At 56.1% G+C, this 13,753-nt stretch overlaps 1 protein-coding gene across 2 annotated transcripts in view; it reads right to left on the bottom strand.

The window, feature by feature from the left end:
* Positions 1-480: 480 nt before the first annotated feature.
* The window catches only part of ZNRF1 (zinc and ring finger 1), a 105,533-nt gene continuing 92,260 nt past the window's right edge, over positions 481-13,753 (bottom strand). For both annotated transcript variants that reach the window (XM_084644602.1, XM_084644601.1), the window contains 3 exons: positions 5,787-5,892; positions 3,564-3,654; positions 481-1,720 (listed from right to left, as the gene is read on the bottom strand). In XM_084644602.1, coding sequence (XP_084500728.1) covers positions 3,597-3,654; positions 5,787-5,892 — 164 coding nt within the window. In that variant the 3' untranslated portion in view covers positions 481-1,720; positions 3,564-3,596. The remainder of the gene's footprint in view (positions 1,721-3,563; positions 3,655-5,786; positions 5,893-13,753) is intronic.

Here is a 13,753-nt window from a genome sequence, read left to right on the forward strand (position 1 = left end):
TCATCAGATTTCTTTTGGCCCAGTCCTCCAATTTGTCTAGGGCCTTCTGTATCCTATCCCTATCCCCCAGCGTATCTACCACTCCTCCCACTTTAGTGTCATCTGCAAACTTGCTGAGGATGCAATCCGCACCATCCTCCAGATCATTAATAAAGATATTGAACAAAACCACCCCAGGACTGACCCCTGGGGTACTCTGCTTGACACTGGCTCCCAACTAGACACGGAGCCATTGATCACCACCCATTGAGCCTGACGATCTAGTCAACTTTCTATCCACCTTATTGTCCATTCATCCTTGTTCAATGCCCCGAACAAGGACACCCCACCCCATACCCAGCAACCCCAACATGTAAGCTGCAGCAACTGAAGGGCATCCTGCCGCTCCAGCCCCACTCACCTGGTGCCAGGGCCCTGGCAGCATCCTGTTCCCATGCCACACTGCTTCACCAATACCATTGAAATAAAGCAGCGAGGAGGTTATTGAACAGTATTTTAATACCATATCAAAACACCTGGACTAATGAAGAAAGCTCCCCTCCCCCCAAGCTCCAAACAATTTTTTTAATTTTTAATTTTTTTTTTTAATATATAAATACAGAAACCTTTCCGGCAAGGCCCAAGCCCACCGCTGGGAAACTTTTTGCCACGGCTAAAATGCTCCTCCCATGTGCTGCTCTCCTCAACAGCAGGTGTGGGGGGGGGGAGGGGTTGCTTTAATAAAATCCCCCCTCTTTCCTTTTTCTGTCTGGAACAAAAAAATTCCTAATAAAAAGGATCCAGCGTCTCTGTAGGATGTGCATGACTTTGAACCTTTAACTGTAATGAAACCTTCCCCCCCTTACACACACACAAAAAAGGAGGGGAAAGTTCAGTGGAGACTCATCAAAAGAAATAAGGAATCCTTTTTTTGGCCACTAGGTATCATGAGGCTGAGTGGAAGGCGGTAGGAGAGGGGATGAAAGCTTTTTGGGTGGCATCTGGCTATTTCAGTCACTGAGCATTGATAGCCCAGTTCAAGAGCAGTCAGTCCGTAAACATCAGCAGGCAAACACACCAGTCGACACTGAACTGTTTTGTTTTTTTGTAAACACTTTAAAGACAGACCTACAATGCCTCCTGCAGGTGAACAGAAACTGCCCCCATTGCTGGGGGCCATTCGTCTCCTGTCATGCTCGGCTGATTACAGTTTGGTGTCCTCAAAGGGAAAAAAAAAAAATCCGTAGTCAGTGCAAAAGTGAGCAGGGCTCACGGTGCCAGGCCCAGCCCAGAGCAGAGGTGCTCGCTAGGGATACAGGAATTCACCGGGGTTTCAATAGGAATAAATAATGCGTGCTCCGTTTGGCCAGTCGGCCCGTGACACCTCTGTCCCAGGTCAGCTTTCCTTTTGCGGCTGGAAGAAAAGGCCCTTGAGCCAAACATCATGATGGAATTTCATTTCAGGGTCGCAATTCACTGCTCCTGCTTCCTCTCCCTTGGTTGGCAGGTTCTTCTCCCCCCATGTCAGGTGCTGCGGAGGTGAAAGTATGGAGAGCAGGCAGCTCTGCTTGCAGGGACAGGCTCGCCTGTATTGATTTTCCCTTTAAATTTAAAAAAAAAACCTGCAGCATTCAAGTGCCTTCAAGTTTCTGGTTTTTGAGGAGTTGAAGAGTCATCCCGAAACTCCCGGCTGCGGCGGGTGGGAAGGGGAGAGGATGAGTGGCAGGTACAGCAAGGTGCCCTGTAGAGAGAGCGACAACCCAATGTCACCACACCTGCCTCGCCCAGCCAGGCCAGCTCCATGGTGGAGTGCACTCTAGCACCCCATGGCTGCGTGCTCAGTGTGCATGCAGATGGGCCTTCAGACAGACCCGCCGCCCCAGTGCGTGGCAGCGTGTGCACGTCTAGCTTCCACCACCCCATGCTGCAGAAGGGACACAAGCAGGGAGCTGTGCAGTCTCCAGGAAAGGGTTAAACTCGTGCTTGCCGAGCGTTCCGATCCCTGGAGGACAAGGAGTTATTAAGGGACAACGCTGGACTTGAAGCTACATCTACATGGCCCCGCAGTGCACATCGTGGCAGCCAGCTGCAGTGTCCCCCGAAGTGTAACTGCCCCGTGTAGATCCTGCTCAGGTGAACTAAAAGGTACCGAGCTGATGCTCAGCTAGCCCCGTTTCAAACAGGACTAGTGAACGTGACCTTGGTGCCTTTTAGTTCACCCTAGCGGAGTCACCATACAGCGGTTACAGCGCACCACTTCAGCAAGTGCTGCAATTCGCCCCCGTAGTCCCTGCTGCTGGGCTGTGTGGACAAGCCCTTGAACACAAGGTGGGATTCTCCAATCTGCCTAGGGAAACTGAGTCCCGATTTCTTAGCTGGCTCGGATCACCTCAGCCAGGAGGGACATTCTCTCACTTGCATTAGTCAAAGCTTTGGAACCTCCCGCTGAACATGTCCGGTCTCATTTACACAGTCGACCAATTTCAAGGGTCAGCCCTTTGCCCTTCTCCCAGCGTGGCCAGCGTGAAGCCAGGTGGACCCTGCCCTGCCTGCTGGCAGTGCTACTTGGATCCCAAGTGACACAGGAGATGGTGCAAGTGATAACCCTGGCACGGGGCGGGGAGCTCTGGCTGTCCTCACTCGGCCATTCCCTAGCAAAGTGGCTCACTGGACAAGCTGAAGCAACAACTTTCTCCCCGTCAGCCCCTGCCCCTCTCGGACACGGCCACCAGGAAGGCAGGCTCCGCAGGCCATGTGCTGTGCCCCGGGACCCCGCGCATGCACTAGGAGTGAGCTCTGCACAGGTGCAGCTGATTAAAACAGAGGGCTCAGTTCTGGTGCTGATGCGCAGGAAGGAACAGCCACCATTCCCTCCCCCGGGACAGGGCTGGCCCCCACAGAGCCAGCAGACCCATCTCTTAGCCACAGAAGCCAGCAGCTCAGACAGATGCCCACGATGAGATAAGAAAGAGGCAGCTATTTTTAGTGTCATTTTGAGCAGCAGAACCACACTTAAAACGATACTTTGCTTTTGAACGTTGATAAAAACAAATGACCCCAATTTGCTTTTCAGACTAAGCCCCGGTTATTTCAGATCACACCGGCCCAGCACTCTGACCTCAGCGCTCTGACACTGTCACTGCAAAACAAAGCATTTTCTTTACAGCTCAACCAGAGATCAGCCTCCCTCGCCGGGGGAGAGATTTAATGCTGCTCTCACCTGGCCCCAGGGAGGAGAGATCCTGAGACAGGTGAATACTTGCTTTGGGGTTGGTTTACTATTCAATTCCAGTGACTCACACACACTTGGAAGAAATGTAATTTTAAAAAGTTCATTCACTCCTGCCTCTCTAGTGAAGGTGTATGAACTTCCACTAACCACCTCCAAGACTTCCTATAGATCCTCCAACATCCAGACTTGACACCACTAAGGTAAAAGAAACCTATAGGACATATACATTGCTCCAAAGCCTTCTTTATACATCACAGAGCTGCACAACAGAGCAGAAATCCAGGAGCTACAAATCCCTTTGGCTCCACACCCAGAGGCAGGTCAGGGTATCCTATGTTAGAAAGAGCCTCACCTTAGAAAGAAGTCAGCAGGCATGCCCAGCAGGTCAATCAGAAGGATGCTCTGGGCAAGATCTGTTCACTTCAAACCACGAATCTATACAGCTGGGGAGAGAGAGATGACCGTCATTTAGTACCCATGGAGCAGGCAGCGGACTTGCTCTGCCAGGTGCCTCCTTCGGCTCAAACTGCTTCATAAGGCAGCTTTTCTAGTCGAGATGCCCAGAATTCTCACCCCGGCGCTGCTAGCCGAGTGCCAGGAGGGAAGGACTTGCTGAACAGGTGGGAGGGGCACCCTGTATCATTGCGCCCGAGGTGGAAAGCTGGGGTAAAGGAGACTCTGCTATAGGCTTCTGAGGTGGCTCAGGGGAGTGGCTCGTGCTGGCCATGCCAGGAGTCCTGGTTCAGCACCCAGGGTAGCCACTGTTAGGAGAGGAAGGGTGGGGCTGTGGTCAGAGCACTAGCCAGGCACTCGGTAGAGCAGGTTCAATTTCCTGCTCTTCCACAGACTCCCTGGGTGTCTGGACAAGTCCCCCAGTCAATCTGTGCCTCAGTTTCACTATCTGTCCAATGGGGGCCTGCTCTGCCCCCCCAGGAGGATAGATCCACTGAAGACTGGGAAAAAGAAAAGGAGTACTAGTGGCACCTTAGAGACTAACAAATTTATTTGAGCATAAGCTTTCGTGCTCAGATAACCCAGTGACGGGGCTCAGACAGACAGAAGGGTGCCAAAGCAGCCATGTTCCACAATCCTTCACTCGATGCTGGCGGATTCGTTCACACTGCTGCTTTGTCTCATCATTGTGAGGACAGACGGGGATCTACGTGTACACCACACGCGCAGCTTGGCCTCAGCACAGCGCCCGCTATTGCCATGAAGGCAGGTCCTTGGAGCAGGCTCAGGACAGGTGCCACCGGACCTGGCTCACAGCCTCCCCTGCATTAGTTCTGCCCTCTTCCTCTCTGAGGAAATGCTCTCTTCCAGGCACACTGCCTTATGCCACAATGCCAGAGAGGTCACGAGCTAAGGGTCAGGGTCAGGGCCTGCCTGGGCTGGGGGCTTTACGAGAAAATCAGGGTGCTGTCACTTCTGGGGGTATGCTTCCCCCTAGCCCAGGGCTCAGCCAATAGCCCAGCATGGTGCTAGGGGCTGCCGTGCCACTGGAAGGAGGTGCGGCTAAGGGGCTGAACTCTTGTGGTCTGATCCCCCTGGGATACCTCTTGTGGCAGCCAGTGAACCAGGAAGCCCTTTGAGAGGCTTTAACTGTACTGCTACGCCCAGGAGCAGACAGGGCACTGCTGGGCACTACGCAGATGGGTCCGGGAACATTTGCTTGGTAGCCAGGAGCTCAGCATTGAGCAAAGGGGTACGGGAAAGGAAATCAGTTCCCCCTGGGAATGCAACAGACCCCACTCGCCTGTCCCATCTATTCCCCCCAGGTCATAGAATCATAGAATATTAGGGTTAGAAGGGACCTCAGGAAGTCACCTAGTCCAACTCCCTGCTCAAAGCAGGACCAATCCCGAATTTTTGCCCTAGATCCCTAAATGGCTCCCTGAAGGATTGAACTCACAACCCTGGGTTTAGCAGGCCAATGCTCAAAACACTGAGCTATCCCTCCCCCCACCCCCTTTTTTTAAAAATATCTATAGCCCCCCCCTTAACAGCACTCAGTGATTTCAGCTCATAGTGGGGGAGCCTCAGTGCTGGTGCACCATTGGGCCAAAGTGAAATCAGCTCAAGAGCCTGTAACCAGACGCCTAATGGAATCAAAATTAGCTCTGATATTATACGGAGGAGGGTGAAATTGGTGTTTGGGGCCCATACCACCAGGTACAAATACCTGTCTCCAGCTTCTCTCCCTTCCCCAAGAGCATGGGGCAGCAGCCGCTTCCCGCAGCCAGCATGGGACCCTGCCCAGCTCCTGGGGGTGCAGCCAGGGCTCCCCAGCGCTTCATAGCCATTGAAGCCTGGCAATGAACACATGGCGTGGGGAACATCACCACTGGCAGTGAGGGCCACAGTGGCACGGGGAGGGGAAGGACCTGAGGCCACGCAGTTAGTTAGTGGCAGTGGAGGGGAAAAGGGGGTTGTGGGTGCGTGCCCTGGGCGAGTGGGACGTGGAAGGGTTTGCCTGGGGCTTGCCCAGTAGCAGCCGTCCTGCAGAGGCAAAGCTTAGCCAGCCCCGCACCTTTCCCTCCGCTCCACAGGGAGTGGCACATGCCTGGCTCGGTACCTTTTGTGATAAATGCACAGGCAGGGCAGCCTGGCTATCGTGTCCCCCTGCAGAAGTTCCTCCAGGCAGATCACGCACTCGCCTGCGTCTTTAGTCAGCACGTCATCTAAAAGGGGCCAAAAGAGGAGAAATGAGAAGAGAGGCAAACAGCACGCCGGGCAACTGCTGTCCCCAGCGAGCAGTTCCCACAGGCCAAACACCAGGCCCCAGCTCCACCCTGCTACGCTGTCCGCTCACCCCCGACACTGATCACTGCGGGCATGGGGGGCTGTGGGCACTAGGGCCCTGCGAAGGCTGCTGCATGGGGCAGGTGGGAGACCAGATGCAGGATGCACACAGCTTGCATCGGTCACATCTCCATGCAGCTCTGACCCCAGGATGGACGGGAGCAGCCCTCATGCTCCAGTAAAGTAACAGGGCCCCCCAAACAGGAGCTGGCCCTATGGCCAGGCTGGCTGCAGGGCAAGGAGCATCTCCCTTTCCCCACAACCCGTCCTATTCCCCTCTGGACTGGCCACGTGGCACCTGGGCCCCTTGCACAAACAGGTGGTGATCCACATCCCCACAGAATGCAATGTGGCCCTGATCCCCGAGAGTCCTGTACCCCTGGGGATGCTTACTGAGTAACTGTCTTTCTACTGCCCTGTGCAGACACAAAGGAAACCTCAAAGCACCACTGCGAGCTAATGAACCACTGTCCCATGGTCACCAGAGGGGAAACTGAGGCACAGAGTGCCCTGGCTGAGGCCACACAGGACAAAGGTAGATAAACAGACTCCCCAGCTCATCCTTCCTACCCGCACGGAGGATTAGACACAGCGACTTGCAACACTAAGGCTCCTCAGCCAGCTTTAGCAGCCATGCCAGAGCCGGGCCCAGCAGGAAACGCAGATCACCAGCAGCCCCTTCACCCCCAACTGCCGTCCTGCTGCCCAAGGGCCCATCTCTCTGGCAGGCCAGCGGCTGATCCGGGGGGATAAGGCTGCACCTGGACCCTGAAGTGAGTCAGGCTGTGAGCAGGGATGCTGCTTGGAGCCTTGTCTTGCATCACCTGGACACACGCCAGGCAGGGAAGTGGGTTAGCTCTGGGCCACACTGGCGAAGGAGAAATAAACACCCTTGCCCCCGAAGAGCTACTTTCTCCAGGGGCCAGGCACAGCAGCAAGAGCACATGCTGGTGGGTGAGGAGGCCCCCAGCGTTTGGAGGCACGAGGGCAAAGCAGTTGGCCCTGAGACTGTGCTGGCAGCTCCCAGGACCTGGCAGGAAGAACACAGGCTTTCTGCGCTCTGCCCCCCGCACAGACAAAAGCGACGGCACGCCAGCTGCTATGCGCTCATTTCCCCAGACCATCTAGCCATGGGGTAGGACTCCAACCGCCGGCCGGGCAAATGCCAGCGAGCGAGGCAGAATCACCCCCAGGGAGAGCCCAGACACCGCCCGCTTCAGGACCACTTCCAAACCTGTGCTGCTTTTCCATGCCCAGAGCACATCAGCTGGGCGGGCTCTGCCCATTGGAACTGGGTCTCGCGTCAGTCACGAGATAAGCTTGGGAATCTCAGACTAATTGGCAACTCGGGCCATGGCTCAGTCCCATGCAAAGGGCCAGTTTTTCCCATGGGGGAGGTGTGGTCTGGACTGGAACGGCAGGGGGCTGCTGGCTGGCCCCAAGGGGTCTGGCAGAGCTGTGTGGGGAGCCACGGCATGGCAAAGGCTGCTCAACCAGTGCACTGCTTTATGCCAGTGCTATCAGCTCCTCATCTTCACAAGGGCCAAAACCAGCCTCTGAATTCACATGCCCCCATGAACCAGCAAAGGCATCCCCGTGCCCTTGCTGGGGAGTGGCCGGGGTTGGCGGAGGCCATGCAGATTGAGTTGTTAGCACGCCAGGAGCAAGCCAGCTGCCCCCTCTCCTGGGACTATAATCTCCTTGCTGTCCCCATGTCCTGCCTCCCAGCATCTGGACAGACAGCCTGCCGAGCCCCGTGGCCATGGGGTTTCATGGCTCTGACACAAGGAGCCCTCAGCATGGACAGAGGGCGCCAGCTACAAGTGCAGGGCACAGACCTGCCGGCCTGGGTTGGGGCTTTGCAGAGCCAAGCCAGCCCTGGCTTCAGGAAGCCAGAGCCAGCCCCACCCCACAGCACACCACGCCCCTGCACAGGGGTTTCCAGTGACACAGTGGTGGGAAGCAGAGGAGACACTCATGCCAGGGCGTCTGTGGACTCAGTGCCAGGGTGGACAGCCCCGCTCGGATTATGGTGGGGGCCAGCAGCTCCGTGCAGCACTTGAGGAGGATTTTGGGTGCACGCCAGCCCCAAGAGTCCTACCTGCCTGCTGCCGCCTTCGGGAGCCATGCACAGCCCTGCTTTCCAGCACTGGCCTCTCACCCTGTGCAGACTTTGTCCCCATCCCGCTCACTGTAGGCGGAGAAATCCCATGACCCCCACTCCAAGGCTGCAGAGAGGTTTGCTTCCCTCGGACAGCACGGTGCCGGCATTAGCCCAAGCAGGAGGGATTCCAGGCCACGCCTGCCCAGTAGGCACTGCAGGGAAGGATATAATTTAAGCATCCATCTGCCAGAGCATTCAGGGTGTCTGGCCAGCAGCTCCCAGCTGCTGCAGGGACTGGTGCCGGAGCAAGGGCTGCGGGGGGCTCCCAGTGCCTCCCTTCCCAGCCACCCCAGCAGGAAGCACATGAAAACACTACCTCTGCTTGGGAGCTGGAGGGACAGGGGAGGAGGAAGACGAGGGGGATGCTGGCCAGGCTGCGGAGGGAGCTCGGAGTTGCACCACTCCAGCAGGAGACACTGCAGAGAGCAGGGCAGACGAACGCCGCTCCAGCCCCCGGCTCTCAGAGCAGGAACGCTGCCAGGAATAGAGGCAGCAGCACTGGCAGGAAGCTGCCCAGCAACAATGAAACTGCGCTTTCTAATCCGTCCCCCTAGGACGAGGGGGACCCAGCATGTGATGCAGACAGTCTCCTCCCCCTGACCTGATTTCCAGTTCCCAGGGACCCAGTCCCGCTCACGGCGCACCAGGGACTCCCACGTGACGGGGAAGGTGTGGTCCCAGCACAATCCTGGCACGGACAGCTGGCCCAGATTGCACGGGGCTGGCGGGAGGGCGCAGAGGGGCGGGTGGCGCCTGACAGCAGCCTCGCGCTCCCCTGGCATTTCACCCCAGTCCTAGCAGGGGGCTAACCAGAGCACAGCCTGCCCAGCTGCGGCCCAGTCAATGACAGAGAGGGGGCAGGGCTGCCACCATTTCCCATGGCAGGTTCCCGCCCCAGAGCTGGGAGGCAGCACCAGCAAGGAGAGCGCAGGGCTGGCCCCAGAGCAGCCTCCCTGCAGCCAGCCCCATGCTCGTACTTACCAGCCACCCTGAGACACAGCCGGCTGCGCTGCTGCTCCGGAGATCCCTGGCACCACCACACCGCTACGGTCAGGACCGCTCCCAGCACTGCGCTGCTCTGCTCAAAGCACTGGCAGCCGGCACCGGGTCCAAGCTTCCCCACCCCAGCTGATGGGCGAGTGCCACCCCCCAGCACAGAGAGCGCCCACGCCGCCCCCCAGGCCTGCCAGCATCAGTGCACAGGCCAGAGCCGCTGCCAAGCCAGGCCACGAGCACCATGGGAGTGACCCCAGAGGAGATCATGCTGGCCTCTGCGGCTGCAGCACTGTTTGCTCAGTGACTGTGGGCTGGCTGTAGCCCAGGCTGGTTCCCTGCCCCACACACTGTTCAGCCCCCTCCTGCCCCAGTGACGGCTTGCCCTGACCCTCCCACAGCTCCCAGGCCAGCCCACCATAGCTAGCCGGCCTATCGCCTCCCACTGTTCTTCCAACCTGGACAGCCATGCCAGAACCTGCGTACACCCCTTCCCGCTTTCACCACAGTCTAACCCTCACAGCCGCCCCCTTCTCGCAGCAACTACTCCTGGGCGCTGACCACAGCTGGGCAGGTGAGGAGCTGCGACTGCCCCCTGCCCTACTCCCTTCCTCTACTCCAAGTACGGATGACAGTCAAGCAGGCCTCCGTAGCTCGCCCAGCTGTGCCAACCCCCCATTTCCCTGGATAGGCTGTTCTTGCTGCCCCTGAGCTCAGGAATAGGCTGTACAGAGTCCAATGCAATGGGGCCCTGCTCCCACTGCACCAGAGCGTAGGCGATTGCTGCCAGGGAGGGCAGCGTGGGCTGGCACCACTGCCCCGGGCTCCACCTGGCCTCTGTGTTGAGGACTACAGCCGCAGGGCGGTCAAACTGGCAGGGTTCACTGGCCTGAAAACAAAACGGATGTGCAGGCCCAATGCCTGGAGCCAGCCCAATGCCCCAGGCTGCCCACCTTGGCAGTGCCGGTTTAGCGGGGTAGCGAAGCAAAATAACCTGTGTTTAACTCAGATTCTGTGCACCAAATGCCGGTGTAACTGCACTTTGCATCACCTCCTGCCCTTACTGGTTGGGCTGCTGCCACTTGGCAAGTCCCTGGCATTGGGGGTGAGGTGGGAGGGAGGCCTGGCTTCGGGGGGGTTTACCTCCTTGTTCGCACAGCAGCAGTGCCAGCCATGGAAGCCAACAGGGCTGCACTCTAGACAGTTTACGCGAGAGACTCAGGCTGTGACAAGTCCCCAGTGGGATCCCTGCGCTGGGCTCTGCGGGCCTCTGTTTTAAAGGGAATAGTTATAAATTGCAATGCCATTGCCCTGCTCGGCTGCAGACCCAGGTCCCAGGCAGGCTCTGAACGGGTTCACAGAACTTGGGTGGGGCGTGGGGCTGTGAGAGACCAAACCACAGGGAGACAGCTCAGTGGGTGTCTTTATGTAAATGCCACAGGGAGGGAGAGTTGGCCAAGGGTCATTAAAGGTAGGCTCTGCTCTCCTGGCCAGTCCCCCTTACCTATGCCTAGTAGATTGGGTCCTGGGGGCAGGGCCTGGAAAGCACCAGGACCACCTGTACTGCAGCATGGGTGCAAGCCAACAACCCCACTTGGCCTCCAGGGCTTTAGGAGCCACGCTGAGTCCAGTGCAGAGGGGCCCTACCAGCCCTCTACTAGGACCTGCAGCAGTGCGTTTCGGGGTCTCCGGGCAGCAGGAAGACAGCCTGGCTAGTCTGCTTCTATAGCAGACCAGGGGCTGGCTGCAGCCTCGTCCTGGCTGGAAATGGGTGTGTTCTGGCGCAGATGCTCTGCTGCCATTCTCCCCCGTCCTGCTCAGCCAGCAGAGTATGCTCACAGCTGTTAGCAGTCTGGACAAGGCTCCGCCCAGCCCAAGACCTGGGCGCATCCCATCAGGCACTGCAGGCTTCTGTGAAATTCCTGAATGAGCCTCGGGAAGCGTGAAGCGCAGCTGGGCTCCCTCCACACGCTGGCTGCCCTGTGAGCTTTATGCAAGCTGGCTGCTTGCTCCAGGTCTGGTGGCAGCTGGGGCTGGTTTCTGCTAGGATTTCACAGCTGTGTGGTGTGCCCAGAGGAAGGTTTCCCATACTGAAGCAGGTCGTCTGGTGGGCACCGTGCCATGTGGGGGTGGGGATACACGGGCACATTCAAGTGGAAGAGGACCCGGCTGAAGAGTTAGAATATTGATGCGCAGGTAAATTGGCAAGTTGATTGCAATGGCTCCTCTTAGAAACAACGCCCAAAGAATGCCCTCCAACTCCTAGCGTGCCACACCACCTCACCCAGCATGGCTCTGTGGCCACCTTTCGGGTGTAGCACAGCCTAGCAGTGCACAAGCATACCAGTCCATTCCTGGACAGGAAGTGAGGACTACCAAGTTTAACTGAAACTGCAGGGGGTTTCCAGCTGGAGTAACTGGGCAATGCCCACTGGAAAGGTGGTACCTCCTGCCTCGCCGAGCCCCTAAAAACATGCTCTGGTGCTGGGTCACTCTTGACACCCCCTCCTTGCTCATTTACCAGCCCCACTTCTCCTTGCGACTACAGAACAGGACTGACACCTGTGGGAGCCCCCAAAATCCTAGTCCAGGGCTGCAGCCACTCCTCCAGCACCAACCACACTGTAAACTGCTTCAGCACCATTAAGGTGGCAGCTGAACAAACCCAAAGGCACTGCAGTGAGAACCCCCCCCCCCCAAGGAGAGGACTTCAAATACACATTAACTGTGTGTGGGCAGCACCATGCTGATGAGATTAGCTGAGAAGCAGGCAAATTACTTGGACAGACATACGGCCAGATCCACTCCCTCAGTCCCCTTACCACCTTAGTTTCCAGGCAGCTCATTCCACACCATTCTGCTCACTCCAGCAATCTCTGCACAACATTATTTTGCCTTGAGTTCCTCACCATAGCTGGCAGCAGGGTGGAGAGATTTAAATCAAAGCAATTTAAATCACCAATTTTAATCATGATTTAAAGCAGCAAACAGGAAACCTGGGCTTAAATAATTAATTTTAATTGTGTTTTGCATTTGTACTTTTAAATTATTTTTCTAAGGAAAGCCTGAGTCTCATTCATTGGTGATCACTGAAATGTGCATCTGCAGCCAGATATATGCTTTACACTGATTTTGAGGGTTATTTTTTGCTAACCCGGAGGGTAGCACTAGAACTGTACACATTTAATTACTCCTGGGGAAATTCTGTACTATTGCGCACATGCATAATTAATGAGCCTCACAGATTTTTAATTTTTTGTGCAGAAAACCATGTACAGAAATGCCAAAATGTTGATGCAGTTCTGCCTTTTGCCCATCAGAGGGCACTGTGGCAATAGACCCCAGCAGCATCACCCAGCCAGCTAGGGAAGAGAAAGAGCCTGCCTTCTTCACAGAGCCTGTCAGGCCAGGACAGGAGACAGGAGCTATGGCAGTGGATCTCAAACTTTTTCACTGATGACCCCTTTCATACTGAGTGCGACCCTCCTAATAAATTAAACACACTGTTTAATATATTTAACACCATTATAAATGCTGAGGGCAAGCGGGGTTTGGGATGGAGGTTGACAGCTTGCGACCCACCTTCAATGACCTCATGACCCCAAGGGTTCCCGACCCCCAGTTTGAGAACTCCTGGGCTATGGGAAGATAGCATGAGGGTGCTGGGGGATCAGACAGGGGCTCATAAGAGCTAGTGGGGGAGGATGGGCGGGGCTGAATGGGAGTGGAGGCACAGGGCCACAAGGGGGAAGGGAGGTACAGGGCCACATAATGATGGGGAGGGGTGCAAGTATAAGTATAGTATAAGTAGGGGCATAGCGAGCAGATCGAGGGACGTGATCGTTCCCCTCTATTCGACATTGGTGAGGCCTCATCTGGAGTACTGTGTCCAGTTTTGGGTCCCACACTTCAAGAAGGATGTGGATAAATTGGAGAGAGTCCAGCGAAGGGCAACAAAAATGATTAGGGGACTGGAACACATGAGTTATGAGGAGAGGCTGAGGGAGCTGGGATTGTTTAGCCTGCAGAAGAGAAGAATGAGGGGGGATTTGATAGCTGCTTTCAACTACCTGAAAGGGGGTTCCAAAGAGGATGGCTCTAGACTGTTCTCAATGGTAGCAGATGACAGAACGAGGAGTAATGGTCTCAAGTTGCAGTGGGGGAGGTTTAGATTGGATATTAGGAAAAACTTTTTCACTAAGAGGGTGGTGAAACACTGGAATGCGTTACCTAGGGAGGTGGTAGAATCTCCTTCCTTAGAGGTTTTTAAGGTCAGGCTTGACAAAGCCCTGGCTGGGATGATTTAACTGGGAATTGGTCCTGCTTTGAGCAGGGGGTTGGACTAGATGACCTTCTGGGGTCCCTTCCAACCCTGATATTCTATGATTCTATGAAGACCACATGGGGATAGGGGGAGTGGGTGTCTGAGTGGAGCTGGAGGGGCACATGTGGACGAGGCAGATGTGCCTGACTGAAAGGGTGAGGCTAGGGGTCAGCCAGGGTCTGCATCAGGGAAGTTCCTTATCAAGCCCTCCCTGCCCTCCCTCCCCAAAAAAAACCTTGTTCCATACTTTTCCCACCCA

This window comes from Lepidochelys olivacea (assembly GCF_965140295.1).
Source record: "Lepidochelys olivacea isolate rLepOli2 genome assembly, chromosome: 12".
Classification (NCBI taxonomy): domain Eukaryota; kingdom Metazoa; phylum Chordata; order Testudines; family Cheloniidae; genus Lepidochelys; species Lepidochelys olivacea.